Genomic DNA, 22,332 nt, shown 5'->3' with positions numbered 1-22,332 from the left:
GGATTTGACATGTAGCCATATGATAAATTTTATATTATAAATACTTTGTAAAGATTTGTACCTTTGATTGAAACTGCTTTTTCATTTTCATTTTTAAAAAGCTATTATTGATAATTGCAATAGGAATGATTTCAAGCTCTATTTTCTTGAACTAAGTAATAATTGCACTGGAATCCAGAATTCTTAAGTAAATTTTTATCTTCTTTTGAGAAAAAAAAAAAAGTCAGATGTTTATTATTAAGATTCAGTTAAGTCCATCAAAATACAAATCAGCTAGAATAAATTTTAAAAATAAGTCACTGGTGAACTCTTCTGGCTTTTTCCCTGAGGCTAGGGGTTGGACACGGGGCCTTCACACTGAGCTAATTCCCCAGCCCTTTATTTGTGTATTTGCTCTTTCATTCAGTTTTGAACTACAGGGCTGGGGCGATAGCTGAACAGCAGAAGTGCCTATCTGAAATATAATCTTGCTCAGTCACTAGGTTGTCAAGGCTGTGTTCAGACTTGTGATCCTCCTGTCTTGGTCTCCAGAGTGCTACTGTGGGATGACAAGTGTGCGCCATCGTGCCCTGGCTGATTTTGACAGCATCTGCGCAGTTCTCTCAAAGGGTACTGGTTCTGTTGGGCTTCTCTGTCTTCTGGACATCTGCTGCTGGCCTCTGTGTCACTGCTCGTCCCAATCCTCTCCCTTCTCAGGTGGCCCCACCTCAGGCGACCGGTCCTTCCTTCTCTCGTGCCAGGACTCTGGACCTCACTTGGGTCCATGCTTACCTCTCCACATCAACAACCCTAAGGAGCTTGTCATCTCATTGGCTCAGCCACCATCTTGACAAAGTCTCAGAACTGCTGAAGGCTCCCTTTCCTTCCCAATGCACAACTCCACTCTGATACCTCTACAATACCACTGTGGCCAATTTTAACTCTCCCCACACCCTTCTCCCTGTTTATTTTCAACACTCTACTTTGGTTAGTGCTAACATCAGTGTGTGGTTTTCCCTAGTATCCATGCTGTCCTTTGTTTTTTCTTCTCTTATCCAGTTCATTGTTTCCATGAAATGTCCCTCTGTATTTTCCTGTCCCACTGTCACAGCACTGAAGTGGCTGTCATGCTGGTCATCCACTTGTGGTGAGCCTAGGTTCAACTATCCCACCAACTCTGGTGTGCTGAGGGTACTCGTGGTGAACCTAGGTTCAGCTATCCCACCAACCATACTCTCTCTGGTGTGCTGAGGGCACTCTTCTCAAAGTCTCTGCAGCCCAGATCTTTGCATGTCCTAGTCTCCTCTCTTAGTTTTCTTGATGCTTCTGCTGTTGGGAAACTTTCCCTCCTCCCCACCCTACAACTAAGCCTACAATGTACCCAGAGCCCTACATCTTACCTGGGTGGGTAAGTCTACTCCTTCTGAGTGTCACACTAGTCAAAGGTCATCCATAAATGTGGAGCCATGTAATAATTCTTCCTTTTTTACATACTTTGCAGAGTATGTTGCTAAAACAATTTATCAGATCCTCATAAAAAACACAAGGAGACAATAAATATTTGCAGAGTTTGAAATGGGATCCCATTTTCCCTTAAATGCAAGGTTGGGGAAAGAATTTTTAAACTAAACACCATAAGAACTGGTTCCATTCTTTCCATTAGCAGTAGGCTTGGGTCAGCAGCAAAAAGTGACCCTCTTTGCTCTGCTTCTTCGCACAATTCTCTGCCCTCTTTCAGCTCACTATCCTGCACATGCATGTCCTGTAAGCACGCATGTGCACACACACACATACACACACACAAACCAATCTGTCCTCTATAACAAGAGAAGCCTTGATTGATGAAGGAATCCAACTGCTGCCACCCTATGCTACTGAGAGAACTGTCTGAGCATATCCCATCCCCTTACGCTTTCACATCTGCTGAAGACGTATACTCATGGGTTAATGAGGCCCACATTGCATGGCTTACTCCATAACTCCCATCACATTCCTCAGCACTGCTCTGACAGGCAACCATCACACCCTGCACTTCTCAAGCTTCTCTTTAGCAGACAGCCACAAGTCCTTTTCATGGAACCTTCCTGCTCACAGACCCCTTTTGCTGCTTACAGCCCTACAAAAGCCCTCAAAGCATTCACAGCATGGTGAGATGAAAGACAGCAGAAACTGGTGAGGAGAGTCACTGGTCTCATCTCAGTGCCAGGGTGGTTTTTCTCAGGTTTTCCTAAATAAACCTGTCCAAAGTGCTGAACTCATATTTTAGTTCCTCCTTTTCTCCCAACAATTGATGAGACAAACGCTCTCACGCTTTGGTCAAAGAAGCCTGAAATATTTTCAGTTAAAACCTTAGCTGCAACTCAGAGATATTTCATTGCTCGATATTGAAAAATACAAAATATTAAAATTAATACATTTGTTAACAGGTGACCTAGAATACCACAGAGAGGTATATGACACTCACCCTTCTCAGAAAGAATTTCGGGAGCTACATAAGTTGGAGTTCCACACACAGTAAATATAGGTCTGACTACATGTTTTGCCAGGCCAAAATCAGCTAGTTTCAAAGTTGTAGATTTGTCTTCATTTAGCTGAACCTGTAGGAAATCAAAAGTTTCAAGCCATCAAACAATGACGAAAACAAAAACAGAACACTAATAGGATAACAAGCATGCAAACTCAAGATAAGTGAGCAGTAAACGTAAAGCACTACAGATTAGCCAATGCTGACAAATCCAGTGACACCAGTGACAACTGCTTATATTGTCAATGAAAGAACTAAAGTTCACTTTAGTGTATCATTCACATTGTCACAGATAACCATTGAAGTTTATTAATTAAAATCAGCTTCTCAAATGTATGGCTTTGTCATACATTTGTATGCACAAGATGGGCAAGGCAATGATCCTGAGAAACATCAGCAGGTTTTTGGAACTAGCAGTTAATTGGTAGGATTCTCACCCTGACTAACTATATATGTTGATACCTGTGAACCAAGCAACTGCACTGAAGATAGCAATGTGTAATAGAAGGGTCATACTGGGAATGTCTGTCATTCTGGTCTTCTAAATACATACTTCTTGTCATGATATACCAATTATTACCATACTGTCTCACGAGTAAAAGTTTTTTGTTTTTTTTTAAATGGGTAATAAATGAAAAAAAAGACACAAGAAAAAGAAAAAAAAGTCACAGGACTGTCCTGCTACAATGCTGTATATGGTCAGATTTCTAAATTTCTGTGTAAAAATATGTTTATTCCCTTTTTAAATTTTTTTCTTTATATTCTGTAAGGAATTAAAGTTCAACACATCAATACTTGATGAAAATACCTGTTCCACGTTATGCCTAAGATGTTTGATATTTAGACAGATAGGGTAAACCGAACTGCATATGCTGCAGGGTAATAAGCTTCTCTTCTGGAGGGTTAACAACTTAAGTTTGCAGATCAAAAATTGGAGAAAAGGAAATGTTTCAGCCAACATTTTGGCCCTAGCCTTTCAATGTCAGTGAAGACTGAGGACATAGGAGAACCTGTACTGTAACATCATGTAACTCAGTTGTGCCCCAAATTTTCTGATCCAGGAGATTATGAAGTCACAGAGGAATGTGATCAGTGATGTATAGTGTACCTAAGGAGAGTCACATGGAGAGAAAACTTTCTCTCAGGCTTTTACAGAGAGCAAATTGGTCAAGCAATGGCCATGACTCATCCTCATGGCTGACACTGACAAAGGATCTACAAAGTGCGGTACAGGGTTACAGGATAAATCCTGAGGGTACTTGACTGACCTTGGCAGATATAAAAGTTACATCTCTTGTTATATAGGTCTTGCTTTGTCTTGGTCTTAACCATCCAGCAGAAAAGTATAAAAATGAGGTATATAAAGCAAAGCCATATTAATATGCTGAGCTATAAAAGGCTCAAGTCAACAACTTCTGTGGATAACCCACTACTATTGTGGACTGCTAGACTGTGTTGGATTGTTTTGCTGAATTCAAGCACCTATAGTATTTAGATGCCAATATAATTTCCATCTCTGACAGGACTAAACAAAAAAAAGGAGGATACAAAGGAAGGACCATTTTGTATCTGTATATACAGAATAGTTAGGATAAATATACAGCTACTTTCGCTTAATTCAATGAGAAGAAAGATTTGTACTGATAGTGTTTAGACAGGATATCCTGTCTGCTTCCAGTACTATGGTTAACCACTAAGAAGATAACAATGTACAATGTATTAATTATTGAAAATGTCCTATTAATCAGCTTTGAAACTGTCTCATTGATATTTGTTTCTCAATAAAATAAAATAAAAAATAAAAAAAATTTAAATATCAGCTTCTCCACTGTGCTAGGCACATGTCAAGCACACACTGAGCACAAGACAAGAGCTCAACAGCCTCCTGCGACTTGTGGCTTCCATACTAGAGCAGTGCAGATAAGGAACATTTTGACCATTGTATGTAAGAGAACAGTCTTCCAAACCCCAGGCAATACAGTATAACTCCATGCTGTCGTGGGCTGCTCTTAAGCTGGCTACAGGGCTCTTGCCAGGTGCTAGGCTGTGTGCTAGACTGCAGAATGACCCACTCATACACCGCTGTAGCTTAACAGCACTTGTTGAGGCTAACAAAGTTCTCAACGGGGATGGGATGGGATGGGATGGGATGGGATGGGATGGGATGGGATGGGATGGGATGGGATGGAACTGGAGTATACATACTTTCTTCCAAGGATTCTTCCTTCCTTGAGCCTACCTCTGGCTGTTTTAATTAGAGCTAAATAAAATCAGCAGCTTAGCAAATGGAGTGGGCATGCTTCAGCAGTGCAGGCCGTGAGCCCTCCACTGGCCTGCAACTAACCCCCAGTCAGCTCATTCCCTCGCCATGCTGGGCTTGTCTCATAATTCTAGGAACTACTGGCTCCCTCTCTGTTTGTTTGTTTTTTAAATAATTTTATTGAGAAACAAATAACCATGAGACAGTTTCAGAACTGATTCATAGGAGTTTCAATAATTAATACATTGCATATTGTTGTCATAGGGGCTATTCATTGTACAAGATGCAAACATGATATCCTGTCCACAAACACTATTAGAACAAATCTTTCTATTCATTGAATTAAGAGAAAGTAGCTGTATATCTATCCTATTTTAAATATATAGATACAAAATGGTCGTTCATTTGTATCCCCTTTTTTTGTGTTTAGTTCCTTTCTGTTTAGAGGCAGATGTTTCTTGCACCTTTCTCAGAAATTCACAGACTATTGAAAAATGTCCTATTGGGTAGCACTGAGTTAGGATGCAGATCAGTGATATTCTGCACATAGACTGGCTTTCATGAGAACCAGAACATCTCTGGGATAATGTACAGGCTGGGCAGAAGCTGAGAAAGGACACAGAACTAGGAAAGAGAATGAAGTAAGCAAATAAGCAGGAGAGGGAGGCTAAGCACAGGTCTGGGGGCAGGCAAAGAACCAAACAAGCCAGGGGTCCTTGAGCAATTTAACTCCAAGAAGTGCAAGTAAAGGTTTTTGGACACATTTCTTTACCCAGCTGAGCCTCCGTTCCAGTATTTGTTCTAAAAAGAAGATGGAAAGGGATGTGATAACTTTCTGCAAATAAACTTGGGCCAGGAATTCCATCCAATGTCTGTAATCTACCTAGAAAAGTGCTAACCAGTGACCAATAGTCTCAGTTTGCCTAGGACTTGCAGTAGGTTCTAGAAAAGGGTAGAATTAGTCATTTTTTTTACAATAGAAAAAAGACATTGCTGGCCACACCCTGAATAAATATAGCCTTAATTCATCCCCCCTTGACACCATCAAACTTATCCCACTTGAGCCTCATTTCCTTGAGCAAGTACAGGCGATTGGCTACCTTTGAATCACTGCTACCCCTCTTCCCACTGCAAGTAAAGGGCAGACCCTGCATTCAGCCTCAAGGTATTCGCATATAAGATGATGACTGTCAGGAAATGTTAGGTCACAAACAAACAAACATATCTTAAGAAGTAATGTAGGGACAGGGAGATAGCTCAGTAGAATAAACTCTTGCAAGCGCAGTGTCCTGAGTTCAATCCCCAGTACTGGGGGAAAAAAAAGGTAATGTAACAAGTATTTAGGTCACTGTGCAAGAAATAACAAAACTAACAACTCTTATTGCATAGGTCTTGCTTTATGTTGGTCTTAACCATCCAGCAGAAAAGTATAAAAATGAAGTATAAGAAGTAAAGCCATGCTGTTAGGTTGAGCTGTAGGGACTCAGATCAACAATTTCTGACACTGCCAGTCAAGCAGAAGACCCAATACTATTATAGACTACTGGACTCTTTTAGAATATTTTGCTAAGTTAACACACCTATAATATTCAAATAACGGAACTAAACAAAAAAGGGGATGAATGTCCATTTTGTATCTGTGTATTCAAAATGGTTAGGATAGATATATAGTTACATTCTCTTAATGAATAGAGGGATTTGTTCTAATAGTGTTTGTAAATAGGATATCATGTCTGCATCTTGTACAGCAATTAACCACTAGGAAGAATGTATGCAATGTGTTAATGAAACTGTCCTACCAATTTGGTTTGAAACTGTCTCATTGCTATTTGTTTCTCAATAAAATTATGGGAAAAAAATAAAAAAAATTGAAAAAAGAAATAATAAAACTAAAAGTGTGCTATGTTTCATGTGGGAAGAAAGAAAGGAGAGGAAGAATGAGTAGGAGGACAAACCCATTACATCTTACTGCAAATTCAGGGTGCACTGGTACCACCACACCACGGAAGCAGTTTCTGCTCTGAGGAAAACTCCTTCAATTCTAGCTTGTACCTATCAAGTAAAGTCAAACAATGCCTGTCCTATATCTATCACAGAAGTTGATTGCTTAGACCAAAGGTGAACTCAACAGCAAATTAGACTGCTGTGTGAGAACTTGCTGGAACAAACATAGGCTATTTTATCCAAGTAAGAAATTCACTGGTGACACAAGAGCTATAACAGAAATCATCAACTTGTTTGTAGGCACACACCCATATATAGTTCCTGGAGCTGAGCCAAACATCACCAGCACTTGGGAGAGGGAAAGCAGTGAGGGAACTCTGGCTCTCCCTGTACCCCATGAGCCATTGGCCACACCCAGCAATGCAAGGAGAAAGAGCCATGTCTTGGCCTCTTCTGACAACAGTAAGTTCTCTGCATTTACTTTAATTCCTGTCAACAGACAGGCACTTCTATAAGTCATGTGTATATTAATTACTGAGGTTGAGTCACTGCACAGTCTAATCAATGTCTTCACTACTGACCCAACTAAATGGAAAGTCATAGATTTAAAACTAAAATACAAGGCCAGCCAAATAGATCAATGGATTAAAGCAACTGCAAGCAGGCGCAGGGACCAGGGGTTCAATCTCCGGGTCTGCTGGGCCTGCCCCACCCCCTTGGCACCCTGAGACGGCAGTTGAGTCTGGGCATGGTGGCTTGTGCCTTTAATCCCAGCCCTTGGGAGGCTGTAACCAGGTGGATCACTATGAGTCTGATCTAGTAGTGAGACCTTGAACACCCTGTAGACCCTTCCCTAAAATTAAAAAAAAAAAAAAAACTAAAATGCAATTCTGCTTGAACAGTGTATAGAGACAGACATGACCCACAAGGGACAACAGAATAACTTCGTTTAGAAAGTCTAGCTTGGAAGGAAAGGAAAACAAAATAGTAATGTGCCTACAGTTACCAGATGGATCCTCTCCACTAATCGTATTTGCTGGGTAACTGCTTGAAAAAAAATATGTCCCTCAAAAACATTTGTAAATATTCCCATCCAAATCATCAGCAGTAAGAGCATTTGGCCAATTGACTACAACAAAATAAGATGTGTGTTTCCATCACAAAATAACTCATATATTCCCATCCTCATGGTAACTCTCAACTCCCAAACCTGGCTGTGCTGAGCCTGAGTAGCAGATGAAACGCAAACTCGGGTTTTTTCCTTTGAAAACTGCTTATATTAAGTGCCCAGATGGTGATGGATAAGATTTTCAAAAATGCCAAATCTCTTCATACATTATTTTGTGGGGCATTTGTAACATGTATTATGCCTCCTCTTGTGCAGCTTTTCCCTTTGAGTCTTGGGACCACCATGGGCACCAGCCACTACATGAGCAGGACCCCAGGGGCTTGAGATCAGCAGTGGGTTTGTCTCTTCCCAGAGGTGTTCTCCATTCTTCTGCCTCCAGCCTCTGTGAGCAGAGTTAGTTGATACTCTTCTGCACAGCCATGTGTTCATACTCATGCAGCTTCACCCCATCCAAGGCCCCGCACTGACTGTGCGAGTCAGGTTTGGTTTTGCCTTGTAACACACACCTCACATTCTTGGCTTCAGAACATGTCCTGTTTTAATCCTTGAAATCAGATGAGTAAGTTACTCCAGGAACAGTTCTTCCTTCCAGATTCTGTGGACTTCAGAGACTAACAGATTCAAACTTCTGCCCAAACAGGAAATGCGTCTAAAATATCTTTCCAAAATCCTGTCCTTCAACTCTGAATGAAATCTTCAAATGAAATCACACACGACTTCAAACAGTTCCTCCCATTTACAGCTAGCTTAACTCGTGAGATTTAGCCCATACTGCTTCAGAAGCCCACACTGTCCTCGTCTTCCAACTCTTCCTTGTGGAGTGATGTCGAATAAAGACACATCCCTTCCAAAGATGGGAAACAAGTAGCATGTGGCCCCAGGTGGCTCTCTCGCTTCTTTGAGTCATCACCCCTGAATTCCCCAGCTAGCTAATCCTTGGAGAACCTGATTTCCTAGCCTGTTAACCCTCTATTTTTTTCTCTCTACTCTGCAAATGACCCTGGGACAAGAACTACCAACACCATTTAAGAGCTTGTTAGAGATCTCAGCTACCCCAGACCCAGTGAAGCAAAATTAGTCTTTGTGTAAGATGCCAGAGGGATGCACAACTGTAAGGTCTGGATAAATGACCCCCTGTCATCAATACCTGTTCTGACCCAGCTCTCCAGACCTGAACATCACACACTAGGCATGATTCAATCAGGGTAGTGAGGAGTCTCAGGACTCTCAGCTGACATGCCATTACGTGGGCAACAGAGCAGCCAAAAGACTGCACTGAAGGGCTGGGGAGATAGCTTGGTGGAATGAATATGTGCCTGGCAAGTGCAAGGTCCTGAGTTCAATCCCTGGTACCACACACACACACACACACACACACACACACACACACAGAATCACACCAAATATCACACTTCAAAGTCTTTACCTCAGAAAGCCACCCCAGGCTTTCCCAGATTTGGAGGAGGGTCTGCCCTTTGCACACATCTCCCCCTGCCTTCACCCTGCCTTCTGGTTTATCTAACCTCGCTGCTGAGGGTCATGGGTCATGTTCCAGCTGGACTCTGGTTTCAGTACCTCTAAATAAAAGGGCACCAGAGATTGCTTTACTCGGCGCTGTAGTGAGGTTCATATGTCTGTCTCTATCTCCTCCTTTCCAGTCACACAAAAGTGTCCTATTTTTGAATCCAGATTATTTGTACTACTTACATAATTCTGAAGAAGAAAGTTTCCTAAAGAGTTAGGCTTTATTCTGTCCTTCAACAGTGTATCAATGTAAATGTGAGCTCACAATTTTTCATCTCTGAACACATGATGGCAGCAGAGTATAATCAAAGATCATGTGCTACCTTAAAAACTGACACTGGTAAAATTTATTTAGCTTTTGCTAACTTCTTAGCTGATTCTTCACGGGTTTTTTAAAAATCTTTTCCTTTTAAGGTCCACTGTCAACCGGTAAACAAATCACTGTAAAATGTCTGTTCTTAAAATCAATTTACATTTAGTGAAAAATAATGTAATTCTTTAAATGACTGGAAAAATCATTGAAGATAAAGTGCTCCCTGCCACCTGTCACAGGACTTGCCTATGACGTGTTTTGGGTGTCTACATATCACAGCAGCTTTTCCTACTGAATCAACATCTCACATCCATCTAACAAAATATTAGGTGCTTAATAGGTGCGCAGCACTGTTCCTGGTAAGGGAAATACAGCAATGAATGCAAACAGTCCTTGCTGTTATGAAGCCACTTTCCTACTTATAAAAAATATTCAAATGCATAAGTTAGTGCCAGGCAGTGATAATCACAAAGAAAAAGTAAAAAAGAGATAAAGGCTATGTTACCTAGCTCAGGTCTGCGCACAGCTACTGGACATCGGATTTGAGCAACAGTATAAAATGGATACTGAATATCTCATTTCCATCGTCACAAAAAGCTCTACTGGCCAATTCAGGCACAGACAGGAACAAGGTAAGAAACATCGGAAGGAAGTTGGGCTAAGTCACAGAAATTCTGAGGAGCAAGGTTTCAAGTGCAAAGGCTGGGGTTACGTGCAGCATCATGCACTACAGGGGCTGGCTGGAATCAGTGACAGGGTGAACAGTTGCAGAGAAGACAGAGGCCACAACCTGGAGGGCCTTCCAGGCCATGGAAACAGACTTCACTTTTATTCCAAATGTGGCAGGAAGCCAATGGCATCTCTGAGCACAAAAGTCACTGTCTTGTTTACTTTCCTCTCATTGATGGGACAAAACACTCGACATCCAAAATTAAGGAAGGAAAGGCTTATTTAGCTCAGAGTTAGTAGAGAGCTCAGCCCATACTCAGCTGGCTCCAAGGCAGAGTGGCACATGGCCAAGATCAGCAGTTCATGGCGGTGGAGAACAGCAAAACAGCAAGAGCAAAAGGGAGGAGTAACCACAGCAGCAATGGCAACACAGAGCAAGTCTGTCTCCCTTATGTTGCATTCAGGCTGTCCACCCCAGGTTGGATGCAGCACTCACACCCATAATCCCAGCAGCACTCATACCCATAATCCCAGCAACACTCACACCGATAATCCTAGCAGCACTCACACTCATAATCCCAACAGCATTTACTCCCATAATCCCAGCAGCACTCACACGCATAATCTCAGCACTAGATCATGAATGAATCACAAAGTCTAGAAGTCCACCTCAGACTGCATGAGGCTTTGGGGGGAGAGAGGGACAACTAGACACAAACCATAACAATTACTAAAACGCACTTTTTAAAAACCCAATGTCTGGTTTGGAGGTGGCCAGCACCACTAATGAAGGAACAAACTTTGAACTGTAGGTGTTTCCAGGGACAAATCTAATATTGTCATATTTTACAACACACTTCCCATCACCCTCTCCTCTCCCAGAGTTCCCAACCCCACAGAATGGGCCCCACAGAATGGGCCCATCATCACATAAAGAGAGTCACAACTAGCCACTTAACACAACCCTCATTTTCTCTATATCTGCCTTCAACTATTGTGCCATTTCTATGATATCCTGCGAGCACACACACACACACACACACAATCTGAAACAAGAGCCTATCTATACACACCACCTAGTTTCTGCTTTTCATTCTACCCTGAACTCAAACTCTCATCCCATAATCACACTGAAATCATCCTTCTCCATCAAAAAGGTGGAGCTACAACTGGCTAAGCTGAAGGCAGAAACATCAGTCACTCTTAAGTCTACTTTCTTTATCTGTTACACTCAACCCACTGGCAAGCAGTGCCTTTACCCTTAGGCCAGTCAGTTATCCCTTCTTACCTCCACTGTGCACCCCAAGACCAAGCTACCCTCGCCCCCGCTGCTGCCAGAGCACCTTGCCCTCACACAACTTCTAGCACATGAGACTTTTGGAAGAAGATGAAACTGACCCTGGAGGCTCCATGGTAACTGCCACAGACAACTAGGCCTTAGATATTGGCAACCTGAAGAATTGTTTCACTGAGCTGATGCTCACAGCACAGACATTTTGAAAATGAAGAGTCTTAAGAAACTTAACCTTAGATTGGGGCTGGCGAGATGGCTCAGTGGTCTAAAGCACCTACTTAGGACAAGCTTAGCAAAGCACAGGGACCACGGTTCAATCCCCCAGCGCCACATGCTGGCCAGCCCCGCCCCCTGGTGGGCTGAACTGGCCACACACACACACACACACACACACACAAATAAATAAATAAATTTAAAAAAAAAAAAGAAACTTAACCTTAGATTAATCTCTAATGGCTTACATAAAACACTCCCTTAGAGGCATTAAGAGGACAAGCAGAGTTCACTATAACTTACCTTAACTAAATGACTGGAAATAAAGCTCTGTATCACTGTTCTCTTCTTTAGTGATTTCATGTTATTGCTGAAATCCATGTTTATTAAGTATAACCTGACAATGTGCTTCTGCAGTTACTTTCCATGTGTGATTGATGTGAATGGCATATAAATATATTCATGAATACTCACACCATTAATGCTTAGACATCTCTGCCTTAGAAGCCAAGTGGAAAGGAGACTGCAACTGTAGCTGGTAGAAGACAAGTTTGCTCATCAGGGGAAATTATGCATTAGAGCCACTAAACACAATAATAATTGAACCTTTCTTGTGCATCATAGAGCTTACGAAATTAAGACCCACAAAATGGCCAAATTGGTCACTTTAGAGAAAGATAAGCAAGGACAATGTTTGGCTAGTTTTCACCCTTGTGAATTTTCCATGCTAAATCTGTTCCCCTATCCTGGCCATATTCAGTAGTTAAACATCTAGATAAATCTGTTATTCCTAAAACCAAGAAGAGACCGAGAAAAAAAAAAAAAAAAGGTTGGATGACCTTTGTCCAACCAAGTTGTGACCTGTTCCCAACCCTCACCAACATTCCTCCTGGATTCTGAGATTCTCTGTTCCAAGAGCCATAGCACTCTAGCACCTGTATGGGCAGAGTGGGGAAGAGCTGGGGAAACTGATACCCTGCAGATCTAAGTTATTTAAGGGACATTGGCCTGCCCACCACCTCCTTCCTTTCAGCCCTGTTTTGAGATTGAGAACCTACCCCAACTTCCTTTTATTTCAGAGAAGTTTCTCTCAAATAACTCTGCTCAGCCCTCCAGCATCTTCTCCTACCCCACTCACCCAGCTTTCCCCTCTAGGTAGAATACTTCTGCCAATAGCTATAAATAACCTGGCCTGTCCACTTCCCAGCCCCCAGTGTGAGCTTGTCTAATCACTCTTTGGGCTCCTGTTTGCTTATCTTTCCTCCTTCCTCAGGGCCCAACCAGCTTCATGAAGCACATTCCAACAGCTCCAGGGAAGCACTGGTAGAAGAAGCAATTAACATGGATATTTCTGCAAGCTGGAAATTCTCATAATTAAAATTCCTTTTTGCAAAATCTCAGGAGTTTAAATAAACTTTAGGGAAAAAGCACACTAACATCTTATCAGGCAATGTGATCAGTAGAAACAGATGAACTTGGTAATATAGGCCTGAAATTTTACTCTAGGGCCTAATTATCAGATATAAATATTTCTGTTGATTAAAGCAACATGATAAGTTTGCTATATATTCATTAAGCACTCTGCACATTCAGAAAGTCCCTAAAAGCAGCAACAGTGACAATCAGCTGTGTAATGAAAGTTAGTTCTGAAACAATTACTTTCCTAAGCTTAGCATAGATAAGCCCTAATAGAAACATCAACCATTCATTAAAGGAAAATATTATTGTTAGGCAATACAAATTAAAGAAACATAAGAATAGTAATTGATGGATAGAAGTCACCAGAAGATATTTATTAATATTATGTCTTAAAAAAACAAACAAACTTGCAGTGCAATTATCATAACAGCAAGTTTAGAGACGGCATCTTTCTCAACCCAGACAAGGAAACAATTGTATAAGCAATGTTATCTTCTTCTCCACCTGAAACCAGAATGCGCTGGATAAAATTCAGATGCCTGACATAACAATACACTGAACTTCACTCACCAAGAAAAAGGACAAACATGGTACATAAGTGTGACAGACCTGTCCATATTGATGAATGCAAGCTGACAAATTACCCACGGAAGAGCTAATACAGTAATCTATTTACAAAAGCTGGCTTAAATGTTTAGTTTTCTGAGTTTCTGAGCAAGCCAGACCACCATGAAAGATAAAAGGTTTATTTTTTAAAGAGTGGGTTTTCTTCAAAATCAGGAAAAGAGTCTAAATGTTAATTAGAATCAATATAGTATACAGCAACTTATGTGCTTGAATTTAAAAATTAAAGCTTGGGCCAGGGAGACAGCTCAGTGGTACAAATGCCTGACTGGCATGCGCAAGGTCCCAAGTTCGATTCCCAGGACCATGAAAAATAAAAAATAAAAATTAAAGTTATTCTGCAGTTTGCTGCCCCATTTCTCTCTCAAACACACACACACACACACACACACACACACACACACACACACACACACAGCCATTACTGCACCAAAGCATACAAGTGCTGACATTCAAATCCAAAACAATCATTCAGGGACCATCAATTGTCCATACTAAACATATTCCTTGAAAGATCTTTACTTCCTTGAGCAAATTTCTCAATATAATCTAACAGGGGGCTAATTCTCCCTTTTAAAACTGCTGACAGTAAGTCTCTTCACACAGGTGAGAACTGCCATTGCAGTTCTACTGCTTGGATGGACCAAGCAGTAGATTGGCTCTAATACCTTGTTAGAAAATCCAAGCTAAACTAACTGTTCTCAGAAGAAAAGAGTCCTTTAGGGAAAGTGATCTCATTTCATAAAGCTCAGAACACATACAACGTTTAGAATGCTTTAGTAGACAGAAGTCCAAAATGTTCAGCTCATGGGACCTATCTGGGCCTCTAATCAGAACTTCTGCTGAAACAATTCAGTGCAAACAACAGAGTCACTAAACAACACGTGGCAATTCCAAAGTGTACATACGAAACACATACCTGGAAAAAACACTTAGCCACAGACACAAAAGACAGTAATAATCAGAGTAAGTGAGAAAGGGAAAAGAGGGCCAGCTAATGAAAAAATTAAATTTACAAAGAGAGTGTTATTTCAGAGTAATTCAGACCACTCAGGAAACCAGCCAAATTGCTTCTGCAATTCTAGGAAATTGGACAAAAACAAGGTTGCTTGACTTAGTCAACACAGACCTCATTTTGAAGATAATTAGCTTGACTCACTTCATGTTTCACTATGCTTGTGGGAGTATTCATAGACAGATGGGTGCACTTGGGTGCTGTTTGCAGACTGGGTCTAGAGCCATCCAAGTGAAAGGATATGGGCTAAACCTTCTACTCCCAATATGGCTCAAGGAAGCATGGTCTCTGTTCACTGTTGCTTTTATCTGTAGCAACCTGCCTTTGAATGCTTTTTCACAACAGCTGCCTTGATATTTTAACAATGACAAATTAATACAACCACTGTAGAAATCAATGTAGAGACTCCTCACAAAAGTAGAAGTCTAAAGTGACCCAGCTATTCCCCTTCTTGGAATTTTTCCAGAAGAAATAAAAATATCATCCCACGCTGATACATGTGCGCTCATGTTTATATCAGCACAATTTGTCATAGCTAAATCTTGCAAACAACCCAAATGCCCATCAATTGTGCAATGGATAAAAAAGATACAGTATTTAAGAAATACAGTATTTTTATACAATGGAGTATTACTCAGCTATAAAGAAAGATAAACTCAAGGCTTTTACAGGTAAATGGATGCAACTAGAGACCATACTCATAAGTGAAATAAATCAGACTCTCGTGTGTAAACATCATATTGTTTTCCTACTGTAAGAAACTGAAAGAATAAATAAAATCTTAAAGACACAATAGATATTGTGAAAGGGAAAGAAACTGCTCAAAAGGAAAGACCAATTGGGATGAGGGAAAGGAGAAAAAAAAAGGAAAGGAAAAATACATATATTCACACAGGTAGCTAAAATAATTGTACTGACACTTTCTATTGGTTTATTGAAAGGAACAGTTAATGTTTAATTGTTTGATCAATTTTGCATTCCTGCATCTAATAATCTGAACAACTACTCTGAAGTGAAGAAATGCTCCACATCACTAACCATCCGTGAAATGCAAATTAAAACAACACTGAGACACCATCTCACCCCAGAAAGAATGGTTATCATAAAGAAATCAATCAACAACAAATGTTGGAGAGGCTATGGGGAAAAGGGAACCCTTCTCCACTGCTGGTGGGAATGTAGACTGGTGCAACCCTTATGGAAATCAGTGTGGAGACTCCTTAAGAAACTAGGACTGGAAATCCTATTCAAGTCAGCAATCCCCCCGCTGGGAATTTTCCCAGAGGAACTAAAAATGTCATATCATAGTGATATATGTACACCTATGTTTATAGTAGCACAATTTGTGATAGCCAAATCTTGGAAACAACCAAGATGCCCGTCACATGAGGCATGGTTGAAAAAGATGTGGTATTTTTATACAATGGAGTATTACTCAGCTACAAAGAATGATAAACTTGAAGCATTTATATTTAAGTGGATGCCACTTGAAGATATACTCATAAATGAAATAAACCAGACCCACAGGTATAAATATTGTATAGTCTCCGTATCACAAGAACTTAAAAGAAGAAATACAAATAGAAAGGTATAACACAATTAAAAGGAAAGCAAGAACTTGAGGATTGGACACCAGTAGGTTTTTGAAACTAACAGTTAATTGGTAAGATTCTCACCCTGACTAACTATACATACTGATGCCTGTGAACAAAGCAAATACACTGAAGATAGCAATGTGTAACAGAAGGGTCACGCTTGAAATGCCTGTCATTCTGGTCTTCTAAATACATACTTCTTGTCATGACATACCAATTATTACCATACTGTCTCTCAAGTAAAAGTTTTTTGTTGTTGTTTAAAAAATAGGTAATAAATGAAAAAAAGACACAAGAAAAAAATGTCACAGGACTGTCCTGCTACAATGCTGCATATGGTTAGATTTCTAAATTTCTATGTAAAAATATGTAATTGGTTATTCATGTTTAAAAAACAACATGCAATAAAACAACTATTGTTAGTTTCCTATCATCTTGGTTTGAAATTCTGTATCATTATTAGTTTTTTCTTATTTTTTATTCTCTTTAAAATAAAAAGAGAAATGAAAACAGCTGCCTCTGATGAAATGCTTGCTATTTCCCAGGCAGCAGTCTTTGGTCTTTATTCATCCTAATGATTATTAAATGTTTACCATGGCACAAAACCATTCTAGGTTTTGGGGTATGGTCTGAATAAAACAAAGACCCTGCTGTCATGGAAAATTCTCTCCAGTGCATTAAGAAAGACAGAAATGCATATATAGAATGTATCAGCTGGTGATGGGGGTATGAAGAATAAAGTGAGATAAAGATTCCAAGTGGGGGCTGGTGAGATGGCTCAGTGGTCTAAAGCACCTACTTAGAACAAGCTTAGCAAAGCACAGGGACCACGGTTCAATCCCCCAGCACCACATGCCAGCCAGCCCCGCCCCCTGGTGGGCTGAGCTGGCCACACACACACACACACACACACAAATAAATAAAATTAAAAAAAAAAAAAAAGATTCCAGGTGGCAACAGGGTGAGGTCCAAATGAAGACCACCACGAATGCACTTGCAGTCCTCAGTTGGATAGCCTCATTGCAACAGGAAGCAGACAAGTCACTGGGATCTAGCAATGAGGTAAGAGAGTGTTCACAGGACTTGTTATAGAATTTGGGTGTTTTAGACGATTTGAGGGATACCTGAAGGAAGCAGAAGTTTGCCCTGAATTGATAGTGTCATGAAGTGGGAGCAATTCTATGAGTGGTTATCTTAATTCTAATTTGAGGATAAGAAGACTACAGCAATGATTTAGACAATAATCTTGTCACTACATGTATTTGGATGTTATAAAAGGGCCTTTTTTTTTTCTTGATCCGTAATTTTCACAGAGTGGTACTATCAGACCTGGGTATTCCATGAAATTGTTCAGCAGGAGAATGTTGCTGCCAACGTGCATATACCAGGCTGGCTCCCTGTAAGTAGGGACTGCTTTCTTTCCCATGCTTAATCTGCATTTGACCTCTCAACATTATACTTTTTTCTTATAGATGAAGAATCTAAAACCCAGACAAGTGAAGGACTTATCCTGGAGTGAGTAACAGGATTCAGACCCAGAGCATGCGGCCCAGCACCCATCCTTCACTCCACACAGAATGCTGCAGGGCTGCGCCTTCTGAATTCTTGGGCAAAACATTATCCTTGAAAGGGTCACAAGAATGGGCCTCAGTGAGAAGTCAGAGGGATTTTTTTAAAAAGCCTGGAAAGGAAGGTGCCGCCAGCAGAGCCCCTGTTCCAGGCCAAGGATGTGCAAGTATTAAGAAATAAAGCCCACATGGTCAGCACCTAAACATAGGTATGGGCTAGGGCTGTGGTCCAGTGTTAGGGCTCCCATGTGGCATGCATAAGACCCTGGGGTTGAACTCGAGCAAGAGAGAAATATTTTTCTCCCAGAGATGAGTAAACAGTTTCCATTTCATTTAAATTAGAAGGCTTTTTTCTTAATAACTTGATCAAAATGGTTATGAACTATAGCCAAATCTTTAAAGACTAGAATAAGTATAATAAAATAAATAATGAATGTATAAGTAGTGTCCTAGTATGCAAACTATAAAGCAATTGATATTTATTTTAACCCATACTTTTAAAAAGCACCCTTCTTCGGTAGCAATGAAGATCAGGCTTACCAAGAGATTTTCTGGCTTGAGGTCCCGGTGGACAATGTTCTTGTCATGCATGTGGACAAGAGCCTTACACAAGTCCATGATCAAGAGGGCTGCTTCGGGTTCAGGGAACTTCACACTTTCTATGATGGCATCAAAAAGGTCCCCTCCCTGCACGTACTCCATGATCAAGTAGATTTCCATTTCCATTTCATATACTTCATGCAGTTTCACTATGTTGGGGTGAGAAAGGCTCTGGATAATTAAGATTTCACTGTCAATGATGTCCTCCTTACCCTTGAGTTTGGACTTGTCAATAATCTTCATGGCGTAGACCTGCCTGGTCTCACGGTGCCTGCACTCCTTCACCACGGCGAAATTCCCATCCCCAATGACCCGACCAGTCTCATAATGCTTCTCCACATCCGCTGAGATGATGCCCACAGGCCGCAGCTTCCGGCCGCTGGACCGTTCTGCCTTGTTCTCCTCTGGCCTGGTTTTGGGCTCCTTCTCTACCCTTGTGGGGGGGTCATCTCGGACAGTCACTTTCCTCCCTCCTGACACACCTGACTTCTTCTCCTTCTCTGCCTCCTTTTCTTCCCCTTGGGTTTTAGAGAGCTTCTCTGGCTCAGTCTGGTGCTCTCTCAGGAGACAGGCACCATGCTTGTTCTTGCTAACATGCCTGACATCTTTCTTTACATCCCTGGACCGCTCCTCTGTCGCTGGAGGAGCTTCAGTGAGCTCCTTCTTGATCTTGGCTGCTCCCTGAGGATGGCTTGCTTGATCCTCTGGGATTCGCTCCTCTTTCTTATCTGTGTTCTTACTGGGTCTGCTCAGCTCATGAGTGGGATTCCTGGGACTGCTCTTAGGGTTGTCACCCTTCCATCCTTCTCCCCCACGTGTGGGATTTGCCTCTGGAGACTTTTTGCAGCTTCGCGTCCTCACCAGTTTCTCCACAGCGTACCACTGGCTCTTGCCCATGTCTAGCTCGCTCCTCCCCAAGGAGAGCCTCTCCCGAGGCAGGTTCTGCGGCAGCTCCTGTTCTCGCTTGCACTTCTCACACCGGACCATCTCCCCAGAGGTCCTTTCGACCTCCAAGCCCAGGGGCTTCTCTCCACTCCCATGCCTCTCCTCCAGAGTGGTTCCTCCAGGCAGCTTGCCAGCAGGCTCAGGCTCCCGATTCCCTCTCGCCCACTTCTTCTGGGCCCGCACCTTGTCCTCCAGCACAGGCTCCACAGGGGGCTTTCCCTGACGCCTGACAACTACCTTGCTCTGGGCACACTCACTGCTACTCCCAGTCTCCCCACAGTGGTGGCCCCCTTTCAGAACCTTGCTATAAAGTCTGCTTCTCAGTCTTGGAGAAGAGGCCCGGCTATGCTGGGTCAGTGTCAGGGCCTGGTTTTTGTTAGGATACAGTTCCTCAATGGCCATCTGAATGTTCTTCAACGTTAAGGGTTCTTTGCCCATAGCTATGAAAGCATCCCCTTCCCTGAAGAAATCAGAGACACTCCTGATTTCTCTACCCTTGAGGTTAAACAGCTTCCTCACTCCATCATTCTTCCATCTTGGACAGCCCAGGGCTTCTGAGATGTCTGCTAAGAGCTGCTCAAATGTCTGCACTGAGCGCCTGTTGAGGAGCATGGTGACCTTCCTGAGGGGCTGCCCGCCCAGCCTCACCACCGTCACCACCCTGGGCTTCAGCGGGCTGTTCTCAGAGTGGATGGAGTGAAGGCCATTCTGAGGGCTGAACACGGGCACAGAAGAGCCACCTGAGCCCAAGAGTGGTTTCTCTAGATTCCCCCTGCCAGCAGGCAGCCAGGTGCTCTGTAGTTTTCGCTCTGTGATTTTGGAACTTAAGTATTTCAGGGAATTGTCACATAGGCCTCGATATCCTGAAACAGGAAAAAGACAACATAGTATTAGCCAAGATGAGCTCTAAGAGTCCCTCTTTAGGCAACTTTAAAGATTAGCAGCCTGCTGATACTATAAGTGTGATCTCCATGGCTCTGCTTAGTAGAGCCTTTCTACTTTTGGTCTCTTTCCTGATCTCCCCTATGAGAGACCTGAGGCACAGACAGACAGCTTTGGTATAAAGTGGCTCCTTGGGCCTGGCACACCCCATCCACCCAGAGAAGCTTGCCCTGGAGGCCTTCTCAAGGCAAGATCTGGCTCTTTGAAAACAAAGGGAGCTGAGCTCCCAGCATCTTTGGCAGAGATCAAACACCCCTGACTTGTTTCCCAAGAAACAACACGTAGCTGGAAGATCCTGGAATTTTAAAGGGCTCAGATCTTTGCTAAGAAGTTTTCTTAGCTAAAACTTTGACTCATTCAAGGTAAAATAGCATGGAGAGAGATTATGATCACAAGGGTTGGGACAGAACTATATTTTAATTCTAAGTGGCCACAAAGTTGAACAAATCCATTATGTTTCAGTGTTTCCATTCATAAAGTAGAAAGAATAACATTTTCCTCCTAGAGTTTTTGTGAAGAATACTACACTTGATCTTGGACAAGAGGCTGAGAAGCAATTTTGTGAACAATAAATAAGCAAGTGATTACAATGCACCTAACAGAGTGCCGCACACGTAGCAAGGACACAGATAGCAACTGCCAGTGGTCAGTGCTGCACTTATGACCTTAATACCTTCTTGTTATATAGGTCTTGCTTTATCTTGGTCTTAACCATCCAGCAGAAAAGTATAAGAATGAGGTATAAAAGTAAAGCCATATTAATATGCTCAGCCGTAAAAAGCTCAAGTCAACAACTTCTGACATTGCCAATCCTATGGAAAACCCACTACTATTATGGACTACTGGACTAAATTGGATTATTCTGCTGAATTCACACACCTACAATATTTAAATGGCAATGGAATACCCTTCTCTGGCAAAACTAAACAGATAAAGGGATATAAAGGAAGAGCCATTTTGTATCTGTATATACAAAATAGTTAGGATAGATATACAGCTACTTTCTCTTAATTCAGTGAGAAGATTTGCACTAATAGTGTTTGTACAGTATATCATGTCTGCATCTTGTACTATGAATAACCACTATGAAGACAGCAATACGCAATGTATTAATTATTATAACTTGTTTTGAAACTGTCTCATTGCTATTGTTTCTCAATAAAATTAATTTAAAAAGCCTTAATATCTATTTTTATTATACTTCCATTTAATTGGTGACATAATTTACTCATAAAGAAATCTACTATGGAGCCGGCAAGATAGCTCAATGTACTAAAGTGCCTGCTTAGGCAAACGCAGGCAAGTGCAGGAACCATAGTTCAATCTCCAGCACCACATGCCACACCAGCCCTGCCCCAGGGCAGGCTAAGCCAATCAGAGTCCAGGAGTGGTAGTGTACAAGTATAATCCCAACACTGGGGAGGCTGAAAGCATGAGGATCACTATGAGTTCAATCTTTGTAGTGAGACCCTGCAATAACCAAATGCATTTTAAAAGAGAAAGAAAGAAAGAAAGAAAGAAAGAAAGAAAGAAAGAAAGAAAGAAAGAAAGAAAGAAAGAAAGAAAAGAAATCTACTGTGCACAGCTTCATGGAGCACCCAAAAACCTACTAGACCAGCCTGATATAGTGGATATTATTGTCATGCACTAGAGGTTGGTATAATAAAGCTGAAGGTTGTTTCAATCTGAGTATAGATTGATTTTTTTCTCTCTTTATTAAAATAAAATAAAGGTAATGGAGTACTACTCAGCTGTAAAGAATGATAAACTTGAAG

The 22,332-nt window shown here is 41.5% G+C and overlaps 1 protein-coding gene across 1 annotated transcript in view; it reads right to left on the bottom strand.

The window, feature by feature from the left end:
- The window catches only part of Dclk3 (doublecortin like kinase 3), a 28,102-nt gene extending 7,620 nt beyond the window's left edge, over positions 1–20,482 (bottom strand). Inside the window, exons 1-2 of the mRNA XM_004635300.2 lie at positions 18,611–20,482; positions 2,444–2,576 (exon numbers count right to left, since the gene is read on the bottom strand). Coding sequence (XP_004635357.1) covers positions 2,444–2,576; positions 18,611–20,227 — 1,750 coding nt within the window. The 5' untranslated portion in view covers positions 20,228–20,482. The remainder of the gene's footprint in view (positions 1–2,443; positions 2,577–18,610) is intronic.
- Positions 20,483–22,332: the final 1,850 nt, after the last annotated feature.

Source organism: Octodon degus, unplaced genomic scaffold (genome assembly GCF_000260255.1).
Source record: "Octodon degus isolate 3935 unplaced genomic scaffold, OctDeg1.0 scaffold00071, whole genome shotgun sequence".
Taxonomy (NCBI): domain Eukaryota; kingdom Metazoa; phylum Chordata; class Mammalia; order Rodentia; family Octodontidae; genus Octodon; species Octodon degus.
This window is presented reverse-complemented; position numbering and strand designations above follow the sequence as displayed.